Genomic DNA, 26,268 nt, shown 5'->3' on the forward strand with positions numbered 1-26,268 from the left:
CCTGTCTGGAACCATAAAAACATGCTCGGCTTCAATCGTGTGCTAAATGAAGCTTTGCTTTGTTTTTGTAGCTGGAGAGAGCAGTGCGACAGAAAGCGGGGATGAAGAGGTGTCTCCTTCCACCATCTCCTACACAGCTACCCAGCACACACCCACCAGCATCAAACTGACCGTGAACCGAGTCAAAAGGAGCAAATCCAAGAAGAGGAAGAAGAGCACCGAGAGAAGCAGAGGAACGCCGAAGCCAAAGAAGCTCAAGGTACTACGGAAGCTCCGTGGCCTGAAAGAAGGGCCGTCCCCAAATAGCTCTCATTCTCTTTACAATTCAGCTCCTTACTTTGACCAGACCTTCTAGTAAGATTAGATCTAGACTGTTCTGGCTGAATGTTCTGCGTCGTCGCCCCATTCAAGCCTTCATTTAGCTCCCAGCTTCCCCCGGCCCATGATGGCGCCACCACTGCGTTCCCATTACAGACAGGCTGTTGGTGACCCAGACCTGATTCCCCCCCCCATATGCAACCTGGATCTGATCTTTTCATGACAGTCTGAACAAAACCGATTCAATTCTTTCCAAAGCAACCCAGGCCACTTGGCTCTGTGGTCCTGAATCCATAATCCATCCGACCTGAACGCCATTAGTAGCCGACAAAGGTCACTATTCTGTAAGAAAAACACCAGCCATGGCGGACAATGATGCGGAGAGCAGTATTTATCACTATATTGAAAAGATTGAGTTTTTAAGGTTCGGAATGATAGATGTTCTCATTAGATGTTCTCCAGCGCTACCATCCATGTTTACTTCCATAAACACGGAGCGCGCTGGCATGTGACGTCATGGCGTCCTCTACTGCGCTTGCGGGACATTTAAAGGAATAGTACACCCAAAACATGCTTAGCCTTCATTTTCTACTCCCCCCCCATGCTGAACAACACTCTGGAGTACTTTTTTGATATCTCAAATGCATCTGGAGATCTGGGAGGCTTCTTGCTGTCTGCTGACATTCAAATAATGGAGGTCTATGGCGCCCCAGGCAGAAAGGTCCATAAAAGTCCACAAAAAACGTGTCAATATTCCTCCATACTGCTCGTCCAATGTATTCCAAGTGTCCTGAGTGGGTAGCGTCCAGAATTTACTCGAAACGAAGTCATTTAGAATGTTTTTAGAGCATAAACAGTAGTGTATAGGATTTCCTAAAAGCGCGTTCACCAGTCTACGGAAACCGCGGCAGACCAAACCAGATGAAAGTGCGCATTCAGCGTCTGCTCTGCCGATAATGCAAGCGTAGAAGAAGAAATGTGCTGTTTACCTGTGCAAAGAAAGAAACAACGAAAGAAAAATGTCTGAGGACTTCAGTGTTGAGGAAGAGCATGAGTTCTTTGCCGAGCTGAATGCGCACTTTCATCTGGTTTGGTCTGCCGCGGTTTCCGTAGCGTCGTGAACGCGCTTTCTGAAGTTATATCCAGTAACGTCTTCCTATGGGCAACGACTTGAAGGCACAAACTAAACTGTTCATCATTTATTCTTTATGGTACGCCAGCATTCAGAACATGGAGGCCAATCACTGTCCCCCAGACATCCATGGGAATATTTCTTATATTTATATCTTTTAAAAACAAAGTGGAGTGTAGGGCTACAACAACGAATCGATAAAATGCGACTTTTAAAAGCGTTGGCAACGAATTTCATCATCGATTAGTTGTGTCGCGCGATTAATGCGTCATCCGCCGCCGTCGTCATTGCCGTGGGGCGCCTCCCCCATCCCAACCCCGTTCTCCCGCAGGAGTCCCTCTCAGCGCTGCAGTCTGATCCGCAGGATGTTTACCCTCAGCATCCAGACTGCAAATGAAGCGCGCACGCGCCGGGATTGACGGCGCAAATTGATCACAATAATTAAAATAGCCTGCGCTTTGTAAAGTGAAAAAAGTCGTAACATGCAACTTTTGTAAAAACAAATGAACATGGCACGGAAGCACCGCTGTTATGATGCAGCACCTGAAAAGGAAACACGTTGGAGCCTTCAATGGCAGTGAAGAGAGCTGATCAGCAGGATGAGCGGCCATGTTTGTTTGGTTTTAAAGTGGGGAAACGTAACGTTAGTTTCTCAGGTAGCTCATCTGATGCTTTCCTTACCGTGTTAGTAGGTTACAGACAGGGATAAGGTTGGCTACTTATTTTACTTTTAATTTCATTTGAATTAGCTTAAGCAGCGTTTATATTTTCTTTATAAATAAATTAACTTGCAAATTATGAGGGCAAGGCTTTTAAAGTTTAAATCTTCTGGCAAAGATAAAGTAAAGAGGATCCTGCAATTTATGGAAGTAAAGCAGAATAAAATCCAGCAAGATCAGTAATATGTCAATTAATTATCTGCCACATTCCCATGTAAATATCTGTCTTTGGAGGATGTGTTTTTTAGCACCCCTAGTTCTCTCATTTTTATTCCAAATACAATTTATAATTTGAATCACAGGCTATTTTTATCTCTATGGTTCAGTATTTTCTCAAGTAGCAACTTTAACTGCTATACTTTCCTGTCTTAAAAGGCAGAACTCTTCTAGTCTAAAAACCCTCATTTGTTGAAATGGGGGGGCCTATTGTTTGAACCCCTTAGGGGCTTTAAAAACAAAAATGTCTTTTTTAGCGCTTTATGAAACAAAGTAGCCTATATTTTGTGGATGTACAGCTACATTTCTCATGTAAGTTTGCGTAGTTTTAACACTAACATTTATTTTTCATATTGCACCAGTACAGTTAATGAGCAACCTGTACTTGTGTGCTTGTTTGTTCTGAATAAAATGTTTATTTTGGAATAAAGAGGTTAATATAAAAAATATTTTTTGTCCGATTCATCGATTAATCGAAAAAATAATCGGCTGATTCATCGATTTTTAAAATAATCGTTAGTTGCAGCCCTAGTGGAGTGTGTATCATGTCATCTGCGCACACCGGCTACCTTTCATTCATCATGTCCGCTGAACTGCTGCTAGTTTTCCTCACATGCCTGGAAGATGTCTAGTGCTGCTACCACAGATGATCTCGCTCTCCACGTGAACGATTCAGATTAGCTAGAATGAATAGAAGGGGTAGAGCGTAGCCGCCTGCGGCCCGGGCTGCCTGTCACACCTCCAGTCCGGCGTGCGGATGATGTCAGACACGCACCGCTTTGTTTTTAAAACATATAAATATAAAAAATATAACCTTGGATGTCTGGGCGACAGTGATTGGCCAACATGTTATGAATGTTGTTTATTAAAATAAATGATGAACAGTTTAGTTTGTGCCTTCAAGTCGTTGCCCATAGGAAGACGTTACTGGATATAACGGAATATCTTCAGAACGGCTCCAAATGACACTAAACTCATATGGATGATAGAACATGATGGAATAACAGGAAATCAAGTATGTGGAAAAAAAACAAACTGTGTTCCCCTTTAAGGTTCTGCTTTTTTTTTTAAATCAAATCAAGGCATTTATATGATAAAATCTTGTTTTGGCTCTACAAAATATGCATTAGTTATGAAATAAACTTATTTTTTCTGTGCTATTTTTCCAAACGAGAGAAAGTCGTTTGGTTTTTACTGCAAATGGTCAAAAGTAACCTTTACCTGCAGCTTTGGATGCCAAACATTTGAAGTGTTTTTAAGAGCCGCTGCTTGGGCTTCTCTGTTTCAGGCTTTCAGACAAGGTTCAAGGAAATCGATGAGGATGAAGGTGAGGGCGCCTTCAGCGCCGTACGCCACCTTTCACTGTTCCTCCCACCCTTAGCCTCTCCTCACAGCACCTCTCCTGTCGTCTAGAACTCCCCCACCGAGGCCAGCGTGCTGGATGAGAACACGGCAGAGGGCTGGGAGAACCGCATCCGCCAGTGGACCGACCAGTACGAGGAGGCTCTGTCCAACCAGTACAGCGCTGACATCCAGACGCTGCTGGAGCTCCACCGCTCCGCCTGCTCCTCCGTCTCCAAGGTGGAGCGCGACACGTCCACGCCTCCTTCCAACACCCAGATCCACGCCTCCATCAACGGCATGGACACCATCAACCGCACCGAGCTGGCCTGCAACAACACGGTGCTGGGCTCGCAGATGCAGGTCAGCTACATCCTGTGGGGCGATTCAGCCGTGAGGGAAGATGCTGGATTAATTAGAACAGGACTAAATGAGTTTCTGCCCCTGCAGCTGCAGCTGGGACGGGTAACGCGAGTCCAAAAACACAGGAAGATCCTCAGGGCGGCCAGGAACCTGGAGCCAGACATGCTGATCATCGAGTACCGGGGGAAGGTCATGCTCAGGCAGCAGTTTGAAATCAACGGGCATTTTTTCAAAAAGTAAGCCCTCTGATCTGATCCCAGCATGGCTGAGCCGTCCCTCTTTGCTCTTCTTCATTCCTTTCCTTTTTTTTCAGGCCTTATCCCTTCGTGTTGTTCTACTCCAAATTTAACGACGTTGACATGTGTGTTGATGCAAGAACGTTTGGAAACAACGCCCGCTTCATCAGGAGGTCCTGCACCCCGAACGCTGAGGTTGGTCACCTGCAGCTTCTCTGCACCTAGTTTCTCTGCCTTAGATTTGTTCATTATTTCAATTCAGTTTATTTATAAAGCACTAATTTAAAACAGCTGTTGATGGCAGCAACACAGCTGATATTTCTCTCCAGGATGGAGTCACAGCCAAACAGGAACAGACCAGATGAAGCTACTATGAGGAAAAGCAGAGAGAGCAGAACGTTAGAGATTGAACTAACAGATTCTGCAGAGTGGGAGAATGGAGATAGAGTGAAGCAGAATGATGAAAAAGGGGTCCCTATGTCCTCCAGCAGTCTAAGCCTATAGCAGCAGAACTATAGAGATAGCTCAGGATAACCTGAGCCACTCTAATTAGAAGCTTTATCAAAAAGGAAAGTTTTAAGCCTTGCCTTAAAAGTAGACAGGGTGTCTGCCTCATGGAGGAACAATCATAGAATAGAATAGAATAGTAATTCCACTGTCACAAGTACAAAGCAATGAAATTCACTCTGCATTTAAACCATCCCCTTGGGGAGCAGTGGGCTGCCATTGTTTTCTCTGATGTCAGATGGAGCTTGGTTATTTAAGGCTTTATACGTGAGAAGCAGGATTCTACATTACATAAAAAACTTTTGTTTTCAAAGGTCCGACACATGATTGCTGAGGGGATGATCCATCTTTGCATCTATGCCACCAGTCAGATTGCAAAGGACTCTGAGGTGACCATCGGGTTCGATTACGAGTTCAACAGCTGGTGAGTTCCTGCTTTCCAGAGCCGCTCCCCGTCCCCCTGGCAGCTGCTTCTGACCTCCTCTCGTTCCCTAGCAACTACAAGGTGGACTGCGCCTGCCATAAGGGGAACCAGAACTGCCCGGTGCAGAAGCACAACCTCAGCCCGATGGAGAGTTTCCTCAGCCCCGCCGCCCTGGTTCTTCACTCCCCCGCCGTCGGCGCCGAGACGCGACGAAGAAAAGCCCAGAGGAAGGAGCTGGAGAACTGCCTGGCCAGCAACGGCCCCCGAGTCCTGGAGAGCAGAGATCTGCAGGGAGTCAGTGACCCTGAGGTGTGTTCAGGTCTAACAGGCCATGAAAAGACCTTTACCTCTCCAGCAACATAGTCCTGCTTTACTACTGAAAGGGATGTTTCTATGGAGGCCTGAAGGGACAAAAAGGAATTAACATTTCATGAAATAAATACATGGGAAATGTCCCATAAACAGAGATAGATAGATGTGTGGAGGACCAGCCGTGAGATGATGGTTTGCTCTGACTCTGAGGTCAATGTTTTCACTGGAAACTGGAAAAGTCCAGCCTGCAGGTGGTGTTAAATATGGGCGGGGCTAACGCTGTCCACCCTGGACCACAGTCAGCTGCTAGTTGTTAGCAGGTCGATGGTGCTGAAAAACATTAGGCCCCGCCCCCAGCTGAATGCGGTTCCACTTCTTTATTGTCGATGGTCTCGGGCTCAATGTCTTCTTCTTCACATATTTAGCAAAGTTAGCTACAAGCTAATGCTGTTTTTTTCTAACGCTCTATGTTTAATGCAAATGTTTGTTTTTAGGATAGAGCGCCAAACGTGGTGAAAGTGGAGGAGAGAGACGCAGATGAAAATGGGAGCAGCTGTAGTAAAAGAGTACGATATTCTCCTCCTTCCCTGTTTGATGAGTAAACGGGGCCCCTGGGGGCCAGTCTAGAATGAAACTGATTATTAATCCTTAGCAGTAGATTTATCTCCTGGAATCTGAAATGATGTGAAACGTTAAACGCTGCTCTGCTTGTTCCTGAAGGCCCCCGGCAGCCAGAGAGCAGCTGCAGGAGCCGAGGTGAAGGACGAGGCTGTGGAGGACGGGGCAGGGACCCCCCCACAGGCCTCCGCTGCCCCCTACAGCTCCGGGGTGGGAGTCAGCACAAGGCGGACCACCTACTTCACGGTGAGTCAGAGGAGCTGCTGCATTTCTCTACTCGACGCTTTTCCTGCTGCTGGTTTTTAAGATGCCCCCCCCCCCCCCCCCCCCCCCCCCCCCCCCCCTTACAGGAGACCCCTCCTCTTGAGGAGAAAACACCAGCACCCGCCCTCCCAGCCCCGGCTGCTCCGCCTAAACCTGTCAGACCCACCAAACCTCGACCCAAGAGCCGGATATCGCGCTACCGTTCCAGCTCGTCACAGCGTGCTCGCCGGCAGCGCCAGGCCCTGGCCCAGCAGGCGGCGGCCGCTGCGGCGGCGGCGGCCATGTCTTCGGCGCAGGCGGCGGCGGATCAGGGGGCTGCTCTGAACGATGAGGGGTCCCAGAGCCAACACGCAGCCGAACACGGCCTGACAGACGCAGGTCAGGGGGGCCATCTTCCTGACGGAGATGGCCCTGGGGCCAGCAGCATACACAGAGGCGGCGTGCGCTACCCCAAGACCAAGAAGGTCAGAACTTTCTAGATGATTCCTTTCAGCAGATCGCCGTCGCTCTGTGGCGGGGTAGTTGATGGTTTGTTTGTCGTTTTTTTCCTCAGTACCTCGTCACAGAGTGGCTGAACGACAAGGTCCCCGCAGGTGAGAAGGTCCCCCTGGAAGGGCCGGCGGAGCGGCCCCTGCGGATCACCACGGACCCCACGGTGCTGGCCACCACCCTCAACATGCTGCCTGGCCTGTCTCACTCATCGCTCATCTGCACCGCCCCCCGACACTACGTCCGCTTCGGCTCCCCCTTCACCCCCGAGAGACGGCGGCCCCGCCCACTGCAGACGGACGGCACCTATGGATGCTACAAAAAGGTCCGACCTGAGCCGCCTATTCTAACGGATCCAGAAGCTTCTGGGTCCAGATTCAGTCCTCATTCTTCTTAGTCTAAGCGCTTTGACAGTTTCCCACGCTACCCTTCTCCATCGGCTCGTTACTCACTCCCTTAGCACACGACTATGGACTCGTGTTCCAGGAAAGTCTGGACTGGGGGAGAACGGGAGCACGCAGAATAAATCTGGGTCAATTGGAACAGAAGCGTCCTGATGACATCACCACATTCAAAGCTAGTCTGGAGCTGCATTTCATTTATTAATGGTCTCTACATAAAAATAAATTGACTTTTTTCATTTAGTGGGTGAATAATAATGAACACAGACAGATAAACACAAATCAAATGAACATTTTGCCAAATAAAATAAAAATATCACCATCAGAGCCAGCGGTCCTTCACACACGGGTATGCAGAGAGAGGGCCGCTGCAGACGGGCTAACGTTAGCCCCACCTCCTTCATTAACCTCATGATTAGCCAAAATAAATCCTGGTTCACCTCCAGTTTGATAAATGAAATAATGTTCCTAGTGGGAACCAGATCTAAATTATCCACAGCTGACAGTTTCTCCCTTCCACCTGATAAACTCCTTAAAGCCTCCCTCACCCCAGGTCAGGAGTCTGATAGTATGCTGTCCTTTTCCTCTCACATTACTCTCGCTCTACTTACTTTCTCTGAGGCAGAATCAATGACCTTCGCCTCTCGCTCCCCCATGGTTCCATCTCTGCTCTTATCCATAGTCTTTTCCCCTCTCACGTCGATTACTCTAACTCTTCTATTTTTGGTCTCCCTCAAAAATCCTTAAACAAGCTTCATGCCATCAAACCCAGCAGCAGGCATCGTTTCTAGAACCCCCTCCTTCCATCACACCCCCCCAGTCCTACAGCAGCTCCACAGGCTTCCTCTCAAGTTCATTCATTTCAAATCCTGTTAGTAACTTTTAACCCAAACCTTTCCCTCCATATCTCTCTGATTTACTTCAAATGACTCCGTCTCTCATACTTAGACCTTCCTCTGCTGCTCACCTCGTTCCGTCCGCTCGTTTCAGCACTTTGGATGACTATTTATCTCGGTGTGCATCCCCCCCCTCCCCGGGATTATTAAAAAATTGGAACCCATTGGTTTCCTGTGTTTCGTTTGTGTTGTTTCTCCTAATGATGACAGTGTTCATTGTTTATACTTGTACAGTGTCCTTTAGTGCTTTGAAAGGTGCACCAAATAAAAAGTGTTGTTATTGTTTAGCCGGCGGGCCGTCCGTCACATGTTGACTTGATGCTGTTGTTGTCGCCATGCAGAGATGGATCAAACAGGTGGAGGACGAGAGCTGCTCCACCAGCCTGGAGGACGGTACCGAGTCCACTTCATCGCAGCAGAGCACCAGCAGCCGCTCAACCCCCAACCCCCTCTGCAGCGGTAGGCGTCCCTCCTCCTATGACCCCCCCCATGTGAACGCATTCATGTTATATTTTAGAATAGAGTAGAAAATCCCTTTATTGTCCCACTGTGGGGAAGTTCTGGTGTTTACAGCAGCAGAAAGATCTCCTGCTGGGAGGAAGGATCTGTGATGACGCTCTCTGGTGCATTAAGGGTGCAGCAGTCTGTCACTTTTCTCCTCTCTTCTTTATCAGACATCAGCACACCGTTCAAAAAGCGGCAGCATAAGTACGCCGCCGAGGCCACGCCGGCATCCTTGAACCACCTGCTCCGTCCGCTCTCGCCCATCACGCCACCGCTCCCCGAAGACTCGCTTCACCCGCTGTTGCCCTCCCTCCGTGGCCCCCTGCTGCTGAACGGCGTGGTCTGCTCGCCGATGCCGTCGCTGCCCACGAGCCGCTGCAACACGCCGCTTCAGTTCGAGGTAAGAGCCTCAAGCAGGAGGAGACGACGGACGGTGAAGCGGACCGTGGTTCCTTACCGACAGTAATACACAGAAAAATGCTTTCTGCTTGATACCATGGCAAAATAAAAGTCCGGTTTTTGTTGAGATAAAAAACCTTTTTTCAACAGAGTCATAGATGAGTTGTACTAGATGTAAAAAAAACGCAAATCAATCAGTTCGTCTCAGGTTTTATTCTGCATCATTATCCATTACAGCGGTGAATGAAACGTCAGAGCCGGCTTCAAATTCCTTCATATCAAACTGAGACCTCAATTAGTATTAAAATGTCTTAAAATAGTTACCACGTCACAAATAGTGTTTTTTTTTTATGTAATCCGTATAAAATATTAAAATAATTGCCTTTTTTTTTTTTTTTACATTTAGCAAACGGCTTGCTGTGACCGTCCCGATAACGGAACCAATAAAAATGATCCTGCGGCCGAACAGGGGGTGAACAAAATGTATTAGTTAATTAATCGATGATTGAAATGATTGTCAACTGATTCAGTAATCCACGGTTAACTGGAGTATAGAGACTGTAAAACAAGCCTTTATCTGACAGAACGACCCACTGAGAGCAGGGATTATACGGAAATTGTTCAAAAATGTATAAACATTTAGCGTTTAAGTTAAATGAACTTTTTCATCTGTCATGCAGAACTCCTCAAGGGGAAAAGTTTTACTTTTATCTAGTTTAATTTTGTAAAACACTTTCTTCTCTGATTATTAATCTAAACAACAATGGACAGAATAATGAATTTGCTAAATAACGGTTAGTTGCAGCCCTACCTTGACCTTGGAGCGATGCGCAGCCAACTTTTTATCAGGACAACGTGGCGAAGTATAAATTCAATGAAAATAGTCGAAAAGAGTTTCCTGCAGAACCAGGGAAGGTAGATGAGGCACGATGCGAATCTGGTCAATGGAGTCAGACATGCGAAGCGTCAAAATCATAGCAGCAGGTATTTCTGTGCTCGGTTCCAGCCTCGTCTCTGCAACGCCTCCACAGCATATTCAGCAACGGCACCAGTAGCACCAAACCTCTGGGTAACGTTTGGTCGTTCATCTACTGCAACCTGCTGCTTGTTGGACCCTCTACAGCAGCTCCTAACAGTGGCTAAAATCTATATGAAGAGCTAAATAAGCTACTATAACATAAATATCAGTCTTAAAAGATTTAGTGTTTTTTTTATAAGAAGGATAAGAAGGACATAAAAAAAAACTGAAATATGTTTTTAGAGCCATTATCTTTTAATTAGCTTGGAATTTTTGTTTTGAATATTTTTTTAAAGCAAATAAATTGTTGGTTGTTTAAAGGAAAATTCCGGTTTTTAACACTTTTAGCCCATTTTCTGTAGTGTCCAGGATGAAATCGAATGATCGACACCAAAATGTTGACAATTGGTCCTGTCTCTGCTATTTGGCTCATGCAGAATCCCCCCCTGGCTGCTTCAGAATGGCTTCCATAGTGCATGTCCGATAATGTCCTTAAAACAACCTTAAACGTTCTTTTTTTAAAATATGCTACTCACCGTGTCGTCAGCGCTGTTCAATGACGTTCCAAAAAAAGTTTCGTAAAGAAAAAACGTTCCTGTAGTGTTTTATTTAGCATTTTGTAAATCCCATTGAGTTCTGTTGGAATAGTCAATATCCCTCCGCCACCGGAAACGGAAATGGGGCCTGTTTACGCTTAGTTGTAGTCTTTTCGCAAGGCCCAAGTGTTTCTGCTTCACTCTGTGTACTCCGACGTCGAGGTGCTAACGTCTCTGTGAAACACTTTAAGAAACTCTGAAAATGGAATACGAAAGGTGGATTCTTGAGGAGGACATATTGGACTTTGAGTTTGACGGTAGAGGATACCGTCGCCAACTAGTGGTCTGGAGTGTGCAACGCTTCAGATTCGAACGGGAAGCGGAAGTTTATAAGCGGTTGTGATGTATCGGAAAAAATAGTTCTGGGATTTACAAAATGCTAAATAAAAAAAGACAGGAACGGTTTTTCTTCACGAAACTTTTTTTGGAACGTCATTGAACAGCGCTGACGACCCGGTGAGTAGCATATTTTAAAAAAAGAACGTTTAAGGTTGTTTTAAGAACATTATCGGACATGCACTATGGAAGCCATTCTGAAGCAGCCAGGGGGGGATTCTAAATGAGCCAAAAAGCAGAGACAGGAGCAATCGTCAACATTTTGGTGTCGATCATTCGATTTCATCCTGGACACTACAGAAAATGGGCTGAAAGTGTTAAAAACCGGAATTCTCCTTTAAGATGGAAATTAATTTCCTATATGAGATAAAAAAAAACAAATATGTTGTTTTTTTGAAAAAGCAAAATGGCTCTTTGGATATTAAATGTAGCAAAGGTTTTTAAACATTTGAACCATTTCTACTGGGTCAAAAAAAACAAAAACGGTTTAGCTTAAAATATACATTCGTGTAAATTTTTTGCTACTAGGATTTTCTTGTTTATTGTGAAGTTGGTCATAACTTTTTATTTATTTATTTCAAGTGGCAGTAAAAAGTCTTAATAGCCTTGAATGTAACCTCCCTGTGCTGTAGGAACCCTTTTAGACGTTTGGTTTTATGTCCTTATTCTGAACATAAATCATTTTATTCCATTGATTGTTTTATATACCTGCTCGGTGCAGAGAAATGGACTTTAACTGCAGCTCTGTTTTCCATCCTTAGAACATCTCGTCTCCTGAGGCTTCTCCTGTCCACCGACCAGAGTCCATCTCTCCAGAGGTTGGTTCCCACAGCTTGGCTCCAAATGTGACGGCCGGCTGAGCTCTCGGTCTCCAGAGTCACCATTTGTCTCCCTCTCTTTCCTCCCTTCCATCAGCCTTCTCTGCAGGCGGGCTTTGACTCTCCCAGGCCCCCGTTTGTGGACCTGCCGCTCCCGTCCAGCTCGGAGAACCCGGCGGCCGCGACGTCTGACGACTTCCCCACAGCTGCTTCAGGGCAGGATTGCCGCGGCCAGTCGTCTGCGGGGGCCGGGTCCCTTAACCTTGTGCCGTGTCCTTCCTCAGACTCCAAAAACAGGGAGAGGGCCTTCAGGACAGAGTTCAACCTCATTTACACCTGCTCCCCCCTCAACGCCAACCTGGGGATCCCTCTGAGCTCGGAGCGCCGCCACTCCCAGGTGGACGGGGGTCTCTCTCCCATAGATTCCTTACACAGTTCCCTAAGTGGACAGGGGCTGGTAGGGGACGTGGGCTCCGGCTCCATGTCGCCGTTCGGAGAGAGCCATTACGGAGCGGGCTACCCGGATCGGAGCACTTCCCCTCACACCAGTAACCCTCCGCAGAAGAAGAAGGCAAGTTCCCCCCCATCCTCAATGTTGTTTCTTAATCATGTCTTTAAGTGCAACAACAACATCATGATGTGTTTCCAGCGCGCTCTGTGGCCCCCGTCAGCTCGTCACGTCCCACTCTGTTAGCAGGAACCTTTGTAGCTGCTTTTGTGTATCTGAATCTCTTTAGATCTGCTCCCTCTCCTTCCTCAGCCACCCTTCCCCCCTTGATGCTCCTTCACACTCTTTGCCAAGTTTCTCTTCCGCTTTTCTTCCAAGGCAGAGGGCCAACCAGCATACCATTAGTCTGCTGACAGGAAAGGCAGAATACCAGCCTATAGCAGTAAGAAGTCAAAACAAGCCAGTACATAATATGGTGAATATGCTCCCTACAAATACATCTTTAGAAGTGTGCATGTAAATATTGTTTTGGCTTTTAATTTTTTGCATCTGCATTCAGCACCCACGCCATGCTCTGACACCCCCACCCCCAAACATGCATCGAGTCCCCAAGAACCTCTGGGTTATTGAGCCATTTCAGCCCAACTCATCTCTGTGTGGAAACGCTCATCCGTTGCCATCAGGCCAATGGTTCATGAATCGTCACCATGAAGCAGTTTCTTCCACAAAAAACTGGGAGAAAGTATTTTGGAGAGCAGCGATATTTCCTTTGAAAAGTATACTGACTATATCCACCAGGCTACATGAGAAGAAACCTGTATGAGAATACACACAGTGAGCGTTTTTCAATTCACAAGAACGCCAGTACGGACATGTGTCCTCGCCAAGTCTGTTCTTGAGAAGAATACAGGAAAGTCTGGACTCGGGGAGAACGGGAGCACGAAGAATAAATCTGGGTCAGTTAGAACAGAATCGTCCTGATGACATCACCACATTCAAAGCTAGTCAGGAGCTGCATTTCACCTCCTGGTATTAATAGTCTCTTCTGACGTTTTACATTCAGTGGGGGAATAATAAGGAACACGCTGCAGACGGGCTAACACCTGGCTACCGCAGACGGGCTAACACCTGGCTACCGCAGACGGGCTAACACCTGGCTACCGCAGACGGGCTAACACCTGGCTGCCGCAGACGGGCTAACACCTGGCTACCGCAGACGGGCTAACACCTGGCTGCCGCAGACGGGCTAACACCTGGCTGCCGCAGACGGGCTAACACCTGGCTACCGCAGACGGGCTAACACCTGGCTGCCGCAGACGGGCTAACACCTGGCTACCGCAGACGGGCTAACACCTGGCTACCGCAGACGGGCTAACGTTATCCCTGGCTGCCGCAGACGGGCTAACACCTGGCTGCCGCAGACGGGCTAACACCTGGCTACCGCAGACGGGCTAACACCTGGCTGCCGCAGACGGGCTAACACCTGGCTACCGCAGACGGGCTAACACCTGGCTACCGCAGACGGGCTAACGTTATCCCTGGCTGCCGCAGACGGGCTAACGTTATCCCTGGCTGCCGCAGACGGGCTAACGTTATCCCTGGCTGCAGCAGACGGGCTAACGTTATCCCTGGCTGCCGCAGACGGGCTAACGTTATCCCTGGCTGCCGCAGACGGGCTAAAGTTATCCCTGGCTGCCGCAGACGGGCTAACGTTATCCCTGGCTGCCGCAGACGGGCTAACGTTATCCCTGGCTGCCGCAGACGGGCTAACGTTATCCCTGGCTGCCGCAGACGGGCTAACGTTATCCCTGGCTGCCGCAGACGGGCTAACACCTGGCTACCGCAGACGGGCTAACACCTGGCTACCGCAGACGGGCTAACACCTGGCTACCGCAGACGGGCTAACGTTATCCCTGGCTGCCGCAGACGGGCTAACGTTATCCCTGGCTGCCGCAGACGGGCTAACGTTATCCCTGGCTGCCGCAGACGGGCTAACGTTATCCCTGGCTGCCGCAGACGGGCTAACGTTATCCCTGGCTGCCGCAGACGGGCTAACGTTATCCCTGGCTGCCGCAGACGGGCTAACGTTATCCCTGGCTGCCGCAGACGGGCTAACGTTATCCCTGGCTGCAGCAGACGGGCTTACGTTATTTCTGGCTGCCACAGCGGTTACTGGTTACTGGTTGAACGACATGGTTTTTTGTCATCAAACTAATCAGGAGCTGTTTAGTGTTATGACAAAGCTGAAGTTAGGTGGATCTCATTGAGATTAAGAGATCTGTTTTTGGGAGACATCTGGCCAAGAACGGCACCGCTTTACAGTCCGTCCCAAACTGCACACCATAGACTAACTGGTTTAGGATCCAAGCTGCACACCATAGACTAACTGGTTTAGGATCCAAGCTGCACACCATAGACTAACTGGTTTAGGATGTTATTAGAGATGCTTTAACCTGCTTTTTAAGCCTTTCAAAGTCCCCTATTATACCTTTAGCGCTACATGGGTATAAATTTGTCTAAATCAAATAGTTTTCTTCCGTCCCCAAAGAAGAACCCTCGTCTTTACGGTGAAGTCACCTATTTCGTGATTTCACCGTATTAAACCACTTCTGAAGGCTGAGCAGAGCCTAAAAACTGGATTCTCATTATTTAGGCATGAGTTAAAAAAGAAAAGTTATTGCCCTGTTCAGATTAGCTAGTAAAGGAGCCGCTGGAATCACGGCGCTCTGCCTCTCATCATCGGATGAAGTTACTGTCCGACTACGGTACGGGCGCAGGGCAGTTAAGGCTTCCTGGAGGGACAGGCAGGGGCTGCTGCTCAGACAGCAAAACTCAGAGGGATTATTCAGAGATGCATCAAATACCGCTTATTTCATTGCTCTGGTGAAATAATAGCACTATTATACAGTTAGAGGCTCAGAGAAGCGGATTTAGCAGGATCTAGGCTCTTTCAGACATTGGCAGAGTCAGACTCCTTTACATTTACCAAGATGAACTCATCTCACAGAGATCAGCATCTTGGATATTTTCTATCTAAAGACAGTTGATTAGGGTGAACCAGACTTCAGGGATTTTATAAATGAAATGATTTTAGCCACAGTCTGCAGCTGGATGAAGAAATCCATCCATCACGGGAAGAAATGGTATGCTGGTCTGACAGAACAACGGCTGCTTCTGCGGCTCAAAGCGCGTGCGGCGTGAACGAAGCGTTCTCTGCGCTGGGCGCCCAGCCGCTGGCCTCAACCTGCTCTGCTTCTGATCTTATCTCTGTCCAGCTGTTCCTCCCAAACAGAACAGGCTGTAGAAAGGAGCTCCATAACTGCTTCATAAACGCTGGCAGTCCTGTTTTCATTCCAAGGCCAGACCATCCATGTCGCTGTGACCATGTGGTGACCTCCCTGTTTGTTTCTTTGCTGATGACATGCAGCCGAATCAGTCTCTCATTGTTACCAGTGGAGGTGTGTGTGTGTGTGTGTGTGTGTGTGCTCGAACCCCCTGTGAACCTTTGTGTGTTTCTGTGGAGTTTTGAGCGTGGTTGCATCATGGCGTGCTGCGTCCTCCGTTGCCTGCCTGATGTTCAAAGCGAACACAATCGATCCACAGCAGAGACGTAAGGAGGAGCTCAAAGTCAGTGTCCAGGGCCAGGAAACGGGGCCAGGAGATTTGTTTTTTTCCTTCCAGACAGCAGATGTGGGTAGTGCTGCATGTGGCCTCTCATCTGTCAGAATAATGTGGTTGGTTTGGCCGCCTGGCATCACAGAGCGATGGGAGGTGTCTGCAGCCTGATCTTCATTACACCTCCTCTTCCTTCAGGTGTCTCTGCTGGAATACCGCAAGAGGAAGGCGGGCAGCAGCCGTGAGTCTGAAGCAGCAGCCAGAAGCAGGCCTGACTCCCATCAGCAGAGGCAGCCCCCGGCCTCCCCGCACTCCAACACTCTGGCCCCGCCCCCGGAGGAGGCCAGCCATTCAGACCTCCACAGGACGTCGCTGAAGTCCAAACGGGAGGAGTCCAACAACCAGTGGTGAGAAGCTGCGGTGACATTTCAAAGCGCGTTCATGGTAACAGAGAAATCACAGCCGGCTTCGTGTCGTTCAAAGGATGGTCCCGACCACGGTCGAGCGTCTAAGGGAAGGTCAGCGAGTCCTGAGCATCAAGATGGATCGCATTTACAGGAAGAGCGACGGCTCAGCAAACAAAGAGCCGGGTAAAAGCAGAGACCTTCCATGTTTCAGAGAAATGAAAGAACCCACCGAGTCCGTCTCTGATGCTTTACTCTGTTCCCAGATGCTGACCGATACGAGAGGCGAGCGGGACCCGTGGCGTCTTCCACAAAGAGCAACGCAGTCTTCTCACACCAGGTAGTCTGCAGGGTTTCACCTGCATCTAGAAAGGAGGGATTTTTTTCTGACGGGGAGATCTTGTGACAGAAAGTAAAAGTAAATTCTGATGAAGGGTTGGGGTTAGATTCCGTTCCACGGCGGACCTACCAGCCAGATCCACACTTCAGCTTTGGACACTTTACAGCAGGAATTGGACACAATCAAACTCCATGTAAATGTAAGCTAGTGTTAGAATGGCCTAGTCAAAGTCCAGAGTTTAATTCAGTTTGTTTCTATTCTATTATCTAAAATCAGTTTAATCTCATCCAAATGAAGTGACAAACTAATCAGCTTCTTTTTCAAAGACTCTGGTCTAGGGCTGCAACTAACGATTATTTTAAAAATCGATGAATCGGCCGATTATTTTTTCGATCAATCGATGAATCGGACAAAAAATATTTTTTATATTAACCTCTATTCCAAAATAAACATTTTATTCAGAACAAACAAGCACACAAGTACAGGTTGCTCATTAACTGTACTGGTGCAATATGAAAAATAAATGTTTGTGTTAAAACTACGCAAACTTACATGAGAAATGTAGCTGTACATCCACAAAATATAGGCTACTTTGTTTCATAAAGCGCAAAAAAAGACATTTTTGTTTTTAAAGCCCCTAAGGGGTTCCAACAATAGGCCCCCCCATTTCAACAAATGAGTTTTTTTAGACTAGAAGAGTTCTGCCTTTTAAGACAGGAAAGTATAGCAGTTAAAGTTGCTACTTGAGAAAATACTGAACCATAGAGATAAAAATAGCCTGTGATTCAAATTATAAATTGTATTTGGAATAAAAATGAGAGAACTAGGGGTGCTAAAAAACACATCCTCCAAAGACAGATATTTACATGGGAATGTGGCAGATAATTAATTGACATATTACTGATCTTGCTGGATTTTATTCTGCTTTACTTCCATAAATTGCAGGATCTTCTTTACTTTATCTTTGCCAGAAGATTTAAACTTTAAAAGCCTTGCCCTCATAATTTGCAAGTTAATTTATTTATAAAGTAAATGTAAACGCTGCTTAAGCTAATTCAAATGAAATTAAAAGTAAAATAAGTAGCCAACCTTATCCCTGTCTGTAACCCACTAACACGGTAAGGAAAGCATCAGATGAGCTACCTGAGAAACTAACGTTACGTTTCCCCACTTTAAAACCAAACAAACATGGCCGCTCACCCTGCTGATCAGCTCTCTTCACGCCATCGAAGGCTCCATCGTGTTTCCTTTTCAGGTGCTGCATCATAACAGCGGTGCTTCCGCGCCATGTTCATTTGTTTTTACTAAAGTTGCATGTTACGACTTTTTTCGCCTTACGAAGCGCAGGCTGTCTGCGAATTGAGACGCAGCTTCCGTTTGCGGTATCGGTCATTAGAACAGTTGACGTTTCTGCCTTTTGAAAACAGCCTTTGCTCACCTGCGGCGCTGGCTCGCTCTGCCGTATTTTATTTTTTCTTCCCCCGTTTCAATCGAGTGGCAGTGATGAAGGCGGCGGCGGATGACGCATTAATCGCCCGACACAACTAATCGATGATGAAATTCGTTGCCGACGCTTTTAAAATTCGATTTTTATCGATTTTATCGATTCGTTGTTGAAGCCCTAATCTGGTCCAAAGACTATAACTTCTGTTTTGTCTGCATTCAGAAGCAGAAAATTAAGAGTCATCCAGGTTTTTATGTCTTCAAGACATGCCTGTAATCTATGTAATGGGTTAGCTTCATCTGGATTATAGACAGATATAGCTGGGTATCATCAGCATAACAGTGGAAATTAATCCCATGCTGTCTAATAACTCTACCAATTGGGAGCATGTATAAAGTAAAGAGAATTGGTCCTAGCACTGATCCCTGTGGTACTCCACAGGTAACCTTTGAGCATGAGGAAGATCTATCCTTAACATGAACAAACTGAATTCGATCAGATAGATCAGATTTAAACCAGTCTAGTGCTGTTCCTTTAATTCCAATAAAATATTCAAGTCTTTCTAAAAGAATATTATGGTCAACTGTATCAAATGCAGCACTAAGATCCAACAGGACGAGCACAGATACAAGTCCATTATCTGAGGCCATGAGAATATCCTGATTAGCTTCTGTTACTATGGTTGTTGCTCCTGAAGGTGTACTAACCGCCGCCATGTGTCCAGTCTACAGAAAGTCATCAGGAGGCCGACAGCCCCTCCCCCAGCCACAGCTTCTACCCCCGCTTCTCCTCCTCCTCCCAGCCAGGACTGTCCCCAGACCTCCACACCTCCTACCCCAGCCCCACCCCCGCGCTCGTCTCGGACTCCCTTCACCAGCAGAGCGGCGGCGGCGGGGCCGACGGGCTCCACGGCTACGGCAGCGACCATCCAAAGACGAGCTCCCTGAATAGCAGCTTAGTGGAAGCGTCGGGGCCCCGGGCCCCCGGACACAATAAAATGGACTTGAGCGCTCAGGCCTCTAGAGGGGGTCCGCAGCAGGCGTCTCGCAGCCTGAAGGCGAGCAGCCCGAGCCAGGGGGCGCTGCAGGCCAGCTCCAGGCTGCCGGGCGCTCCTGGACCCTCGCACTACTCCCCGCAGGGAGCGGCCCTCGGTCAGTACCAGCACCCCCCCCACCAGGGCCCCGGAGTAAGGACGCAGTCAGGAAGCTTCTAGGACTGGGGTCCGCAGGGGGGGGCCAGGGACCACATGGAGAGACATTAGAGGAGCGAGAACTTCTGGAGACGTTTCCTCCTTTTCTGGTTGTTTTGTTTTCAGGAGGACATCGAGAGGAACCCTGAAACCGGACGCATGCAGCCTGTCACCACGGTAACCGGCTGGGCTCCATCAGGCTCGGGTTTGGCTCCTGCGTTTCCCTCAGCGGTCGGGTTGGTTCCAGGAGGGAAACCGGCTGTTCCGCATCCATCTGGACACGTTCTGCTGGTTTGGTTCATTTTCTGCTCTGTTTGGGGGGTTAACTTTGGGAAGAATCCGGAATCCTGCTGAAGACGTGCGGGTCCTCGGACTCATGGTGCTGCAGACCGTTTTCCCCGCGCGCCTCGGCGCCGCCCGTGCTGTATTTGCTGCGGGTCGCTTGGCGTTCAGGAAGCGGACCTTTTCTTTGCTGCTGGGATCTCTGGGTTCCTCTCCGACCCGCCGCTGCACAGCAGCTTTCTAAGGAAGCATTTAGATCCTTTCTGGATCAGAGGTGATTAAAAAGCTGCTACACATTCCTGTGAAAGCTGCTCCTTTCCCAGCATTCTCTGACTTTCATTTTAGCCTTTTTTATTATCTTTAAACGGCGACTTTTAAAAAGGAGATCTCCAGAGATCAATCAGACTGGAGGCATCAGCCGAGCAGCAGCAGGACCCCCCCCCCCCCCCCTCCTCCTGGACTTTCTGAGGGGAAGGAGGGGAATGAAAGGAGCCCCCATCCACCACCAGGTGTCACTACAGCCCACCAAGGCACAGGAGGGCGCCCAGATTACACGAATGTTTGACAGAATAAGACCTGAAACGAACCAGCACCTTAAAAACACATCCCACCTGAAACAGCTGATAGGATTAGATGTAGGATTCTGTGTACAGAAAGAATGTGATGGAGAATATATAGTACACTGAATTATGGCGTGGTGTCTGTTGGAATGAACCGCATTCTCTCTCTCTGGGTTTGGAAACAACTTTTCTGTTGCTTTTCTTTTTTCTTTTCCACAGATCATAGTAGTTACTATTTCAATTGTTCTCTAAGAGATTTAAGAAGCAAGAGATGTAATGCATTTTGATAATAAAATAATCAGTAAAGTGTTTGCTGACTAGCCTGATTATGTTTCATCTGCAAATTCTTATCACACTTTTTAAAGGAGTCCAATTTTCAACTGGGTGGTTTAAAAAAAAAATAAAAATAAAGGAAGTTAAAGCTGGCATTTATTTGACCCAAGTTTAGGCTGCAAAAATGATCTAAATTTCAGTAAAAATGTCTTAAATTATGTTGATTTAGCTTTATTCTGAGCAGGAGGCACTAAACCTGGACGTAGCTGAAGGGAGGAAAACTCTGAGGAGAGTTAATCAGAGGAAGGCCCCAGGGCCTGATAACATACCTGGGCAGGTGTATAAGGAGATCAGCTGGCTGGTGTCCTCACAGACATCTTTAACACCTTGCTGGACCAATCCATAGTGCCAGCATGCTTCCAGCCTGCCTCCATTATTCCAGTCCCAAAGAAGCCTCAGGTCGCCTCCCTCAATGATTAGCGGCCTGTCGCTCTGACTCCCATCATGATGAAGTGCTTCCAAAGGCTGGTTAAAGAACACATCGTCTCCAGTCTGCCGCCAACATTCCACCCGTTCCAGTTCGCCTACCGACGGAACCGCTCCACCTGAGCCTGGCACACCTGGAGGAGAAGAACACCCACGATGGATGCTGTTCCTGGACTTCAGTTCAGCTTTCAGCACCATCATCCCACAGCATCTGATGGGCAAACTGGAACAGCTGGGCTTCAATACAACCCTCTGCTATTGGCTGCTGGACGTCAGCTGAGGTCTGTAGGTGAGGAGGCTTCCCAGCATTCAATGCAGGACCAGCAGGTTCTGCAACAGCTTCTTCCCCACCGCCATCACACTGATGAATGTTCTGTAAAAAGGATTGTTTTATTGTATTTTATTAAATTTTATCATTATATAAAAAAAATGTTAGAAATCTAGTCATGTTTATATTTCTGTTTTTATTACTATTTTATTACTGTTTTTCAAGGCTGCACTTTTAAATAAGATGAAATTGTCCAGAGAGCAGTTTCCAAATGAAATTTCTTTTTTTTTTTACACTTGTCTAAACTAAATGACAAATCTAAGTCTAATTATGACCTTAAAATAATCTAATTTTTTCTTATTTTAATATAAATTGAATTTACCATTGAAATGTAAATTCCATTGGCAAAGTGTCTCACTTACTGCCTCAGTTAGAGGATTTCCATATTAGTAGTGTAGCTGAGGAGCGGTGGAATGTAATCCAGAGATCATATCCAATCCTGTGCCGTTTAGGAAGCCAGCGTTTCCAAATGACGATGCATCGTAATTTCACCGCTGCACCCAAAACATCCGACCAGCAGGTAGCGATCAGGGTAGCTGGAAGGTTTCTGGTTCTCTGCTCAGAGCCAATCAGAGGAGCCGGCTCTGACCTCCACCTATCAGCTGCACTCGTTTGCATCTCTCAGGAAATTAAAAGGAGTAAATTTCGGATGGATTATTAAGTTACATTTCAGATTATTTTGGAAAGATTTCTAAACCTTAGAAATGAATTCATGCAAATGTTTTTTGTTCCACAAACGCTGACTAACAGCGGGAAAAAGGTCCAAACACACCAAACGGTTTTCAAACCGCAGTGGCCTGCTCAGACGCTGTACCGACAGAACCACAACCGGGCCCTCCTAAAGTCAGAGATCGTTCTCCTTTTGGTAATAACTTTACAATCACCATGCAAACGTCCAGCTGCCGCCATCATCAGGCCTCTGAACGGCGTCAGATGGAGGAGCAGCGCCTGAAATCACTACAGCTAGCAGAAAGCTTCCCCACTGGGAAATGATCGCAACATCAGGCAGATTATAGGGATCATTTAGGGATGCACGATATAATCGGCCCCCTATCGGTATCGGCCGATATTTAACCCGATATTTGATCAGCTTCTGAGTTTCTAATGTCTAAAAAAAAAATACTCCTATTGTTCCTCAAAAACTTCTTTTTTACAGACTTAAAAACTTCTAAAGACGAGGGAAAAAATATTGATCCATTAAAATATCCCAATACCTTCATATGCTGATATATTGCCATTTAAAAACACCATATCAATCTCTTTTACTAATGAAATATTGCTATATGTCATCGTTATGCTACGAAATCCCCCGAAAATTCACCAAATGTTGCCATATTTTTATATGTTGATATATTGACGCGGTATCGATCTATTTTACTAACAAAATCTCACAAGAATTTGCAAAATATCACGAGAGTTTGTAACAGAACGATGAAATTTCACAAGATTTTGAAAGTAAAATAGATCGATACCACGTTTTTAAAAATCTATTTGATATCAGCATATGAAAATATATTTGAGTATATTATTTTTCAAAGTGTCAGAAATGGATAACAAAACTGCTATTTTCAATGACTACTTATTTTTGTCCAGCTTTAACATCGGTATCGATATCGGTTATCGGCTACATGAGTTTTAAAATATCGGCATATCGGATATCGGCCAAAATCCCAATATCGTGCATCTCTAGGATCATATGAATGAAAGGTAATTCACTTTATTCCAAAAACGTTCCAACAACAATCCACTGGACTTTGTTTCCAAGTTTGAAGACGTAGCCCAACAAAGCCTGGTTTTAGTTTAGAAAACATGCAAATAGAAACGGATGAACGGGTCCCCCCCTTTGGAATGGGGGTTCTTTGTTAGCCTGCAATGCCCCATACCTGTCTATATCTCTGAAGGGGGAGGTCATTAGTGGAAATTGTCTGCCTATCTCAGGGGTCAGCAACCCAAACTGCTCAAAGAGCCATATTGGACCAAAAAACAAAAAATAAATCTGTCAGGAGCTGCAAAAATGTAAAAGTCTTCTATAAGCCTCGTATGGCAACACTAAATGTTTTATCCCACTATAGAAAAGGACTATGTGGGCTTAAATATTTAATAAGCATTCATGACTAAATGTTTATCCAGGAGCAAATGTCACATAGCAGCCTGAGGTGAGGGAGGAGCAGTGAACGCTCCCATCACGCGCCGCTTCAAACTGGATAAAGGAATCTTTCTATGGTGGACGTGTTTCTGTTGGGAGGAGCTGATTGAGGAACCGAGCAGGAAGTGACATCATCAGAGCAGAGCTCTCTGACCCTGAAAGGATTTAGATTTTTAGGATTTGGGGCTTTGCATCAGAGCTGCCTGTTAGGTCTGTGGAGGCTTTTCCATCCTTGCAGCCAAACTAGCAGCAGCAGTGGAGTTTGGAGATAAAATCTGCTTCTTAAATCTATCTTTTCTCTCCCCCCCCAGCTTGGTGGTGGGCTGCAGATTTAGCCTTCCCTGGAAAAGTCTTTCCTAATGACTCTTTATTTTTGGCCAACCTCTCCTTCCAAAGCAAACATGGAGGCAATCCTTCCTCTTTGATAATGAAAGCAAATGATTCGCTCTTTTCTTCTTTGAATCCTCTTTCCTCATCAGCTATCTTCTTTTTTTCCCCATTGGGATCCATAGTTAGAGACTCACCTGCAGCTGTGTTAGCCTGGCAGCGCGCTGCAATGGTTGCAAGTTATGACCACTGATCTCTATGGCTATGAGGCTGATTATTGTTTACATTTATTTATTATACAAATGTTTACAGCATTGGAAAACATCATTCATTTTTGTTTGACCTGCTGCACACCGTATTAAAACACAAAAAAACATTTTCTCCCTATAAATTTTTTAAAAAGCGCCAGGGAGCCGCCTACGGCTTAACATAGATGGCTTCCTTCACGCCCCTCTCAAACCACCTGTCTTCTTTGTCCAAAATGTGAACATTCTGGTTATCAAAAGAATCTCAAACTAAACGCTATTTCTTACATTTTAAATTGAAAACTCTTCCTGGATGGAAGAGAAACGTCTTCAAACTTGGAAACAAAGTCCAGTGGATTGATTTTGAACTTTTGTTGGAATGACTGTGACCTGGATGACTGAGAATCTGAAGCAGCATATCCCTTTATTGTTTCTCAATGTGGAAGTTCTCTCTCTGCATCTCACCTGTCCCCTGTGTGGCCCCCAGGGAGCAGTGTGGGGTTAGGCGTCCCAAATCCAGCCCCCTCTCATGCAGTAAAAGCTGATGGTTGGAGGTGGCTGTGGCTCCTTGATGTTTGAAGGAGACGAACGTTTTCCCTATAAAACCCAGAGAGCAGCTCTGAGAAGAGCCTGGATTGTGTTTGATATCTTTAATGTTGCTATATTGATGTAAATATTTAATTTCTGTGAGGTTGTTGTTAAATAATAACAGCTAAAATAGAACTATCCATTTGAGAGGATCACTGCTGCCACCCTCTGGCTCAGAGGGAAACTGCTTCTTCTGCAGCTTCCAGATCGGAGCCCGGACTCTGCAGCCAGGGCTGACCAATGGGTGGCCAAGCCCTAAGCCCCGCCCCCTGGAGCTAAGGGTTTGGCCATCCATCGGTTCTCTGGCCACCCTGTCAGAGGATCAGGATTATTAGTGGCCCCCAGACTGATGTGGGGCCCTGACCTCAGCTAAAAACAAAACTACTGCTGTGGCCCTCGGGCAGCAGAGATCAGAAGATTAGAAAATGTGAGGTCCATTTTAGAGCTAACATGCGGGGGTAATGAGTGAGGGTGTGAAGGGTTGGAAGAGGACTATGGGCTGAGGAGACCTGCTACAGGGACAGGTCAGGACCCCACCAACAGCTGCAGGGCCTCCTCCAGCAGAACATTGCTGATTATCATGTCTGATTAAAAGGTCTTATTAGCGTGTTCTGATCTTTTATTTGGATCTTGGTCAGTTGCCATTCCCTGCATCTAGGGCTGAAACAATCATTTATTTCAATAATCGTCAACTATTTGAGTCATTGATTAACCGTTAAAAGGGGAATAGAGACACGCCTCTTTGACAAACATGGATGCCTCCAGTAAAGCACATTCACATGAAAATTACTCTGAATTAAAAACACTGATCATTTATTGAACAGGATGGAATCATTTCACATTTAATGTATTTTCAGAAGTTTGAATTCTGAATATGAGCAACTTCTGCTTTCAGGAACCTTTGGGTAATTTGTAAAATAACCGTTAAGCTGCAGCCACAGCACAAAAATGTACAGCTATACAAGTATATTAACTAAAAATGAAAACACAATACAGGCTAAATACAAAATACTTTATTGAAAATATATTGTTATTCAAAAGGTAGACCTGTACATTTAGAAAAAAAAACTATGTTAAACTTCTTAGGACCGAAAAATCATGTGGAGGAACATTTTTCTGTAAATACCTATAATTTAAAAAGTATTATTTTGTTGCATTTCTTAAATGTATTTATTTATCTTGTTCCATGTAAACACCTGAAGGATCTACGGAAGAAGATTAGGGCCACTGAAAAAAAAAATAATTATATAGTATGGGAAAAAGTCAGAATTCTGACTTTAATCTCAGAATTCTGACATTTTTTATTGTCAAAATTCAGTCAGAATTCTGAGATTAAAGTCAGAATTCTGACTTTTTTCCCATGTTAAACTGAAATAAAATTTTAAAATCAGTTAACTTTTTTTTCAGTGGCCCTAATCCTCTTCCGTAAAGGATCAGTTTGGCTTCAGCTGGAGGAAATAACCTGCTTTCCTGGAAAATGACCCCCAGCATGTTCCACACATTCCACCTGCATTCTAAGAGCTCACCGGTAGGTGGCGGTGAAGCGCCGCGGTGTTGTTTACCAGGATGGAATCAGAGGGTCGATCTCAGTCACGTGATTTAGTCAACTTCCTGTTTATCGCTTGTTTGTGAAACTCTGTACGCTGGACCGTCCTGCTGAGCTGTCGGTCACATTACTGTACCGTG

The 26,268-nt window shown here is 46.3% G+C and overlaps 1 protein-coding gene across 3 annotated transcripts in view; it reads left to right on the forward strand.

Moving 5' to 3' along the window:
- Positions 1 to 19,404, forward strand: part of setd5 (SET domain containing 5) — a 36,403-nt gene extending 16,999 nt beyond the window's left edge. For 2 of the 3 annotated variants that reach the window (XM_038276659.1, XM_038276669.1), the window contains exons 6-25: positions 72 to 259; positions 3,674 to 3,712; positions 3,799 to 4,089; positions 4,177 to 4,325; positions 4,403 to 4,520; positions 5,147 to 5,256; positions 5,328 to 5,565; positions 6,063 to 6,134; positions 6,289 to 6,432; positions 6,537 to 6,914; positions 7,004 to 7,264; positions 8,578 to 8,695; positions 8,911 to 9,140; positions 11,851 to 11,907; positions 12,005 to 12,478; positions 12,738 to 12,830; positions 16,169 to 16,377; positions 16,454 to 16,560; positions 16,641 to 16,714; positions 18,883 to 19,404. In XM_038276659.1, the coding sequence (XP_038132587.1) occupies positions 72 to 259; positions 3,674 to 3,712; positions 3,799 to 4,089; positions 4,177 to 4,325; positions 4,403 to 4,520; positions 5,147 to 5,256; positions 5,328 to 5,565; positions 6,063 to 6,134; positions 6,289 to 6,432; positions 6,537 to 6,914; positions 7,004 to 7,264; positions 8,578 to 8,695; positions 8,911 to 9,140; positions 11,851 to 11,907; positions 12,005 to 12,478; positions 12,738 to 12,830; positions 16,169 to 16,377; positions 16,454 to 16,560; positions 16,641 to 16,714; positions 18,883 to 19,371 (3,839 nt within the window). In that variant the 3' untranslated portion in view covers positions 19,372 to 19,404. The remainder of the gene's footprint in view (positions 1 to 71; positions 260 to 3,673; positions 3,713 to 3,798; positions 4,090 to 4,176; positions 4,326 to 4,402; positions 4,521 to 5,146; positions 5,257 to 5,327; positions 5,566 to 6,062; positions 6,135 to 6,288; positions 6,433 to 6,536; positions 6,915 to 7,003; positions 7,265 to 8,577; positions 8,696 to 8,910; positions 9,141 to 11,850; positions 11,908 to 12,004; positions 12,479 to 12,737; positions 12,831 to 16,168; positions 16,378 to 16,453; positions 16,561 to 16,640; positions 16,715 to 18,882) is intronic. The other variant, XM_038276676.1, reaches the window with a different exon arrangement.
- Positions 19,405 to 26,268: the final 6,864 nt, after the last annotated feature.

Source organism: Cyprinodon tularosa, unplaced genomic scaffold (assembly GCF_016077235.1).
Source record: "Cyprinodon tularosa strain WSP-4 unplaced genomic scaffold, ASM1607723v1 ctg1006, whole genome shotgun sequence".
NCBI lineage: Eukaryota > Metazoa > Chordata > Actinopteri > Cyprinodontiformes > Cyprinodontidae > Cyprinodon > Cyprinodon tularosa.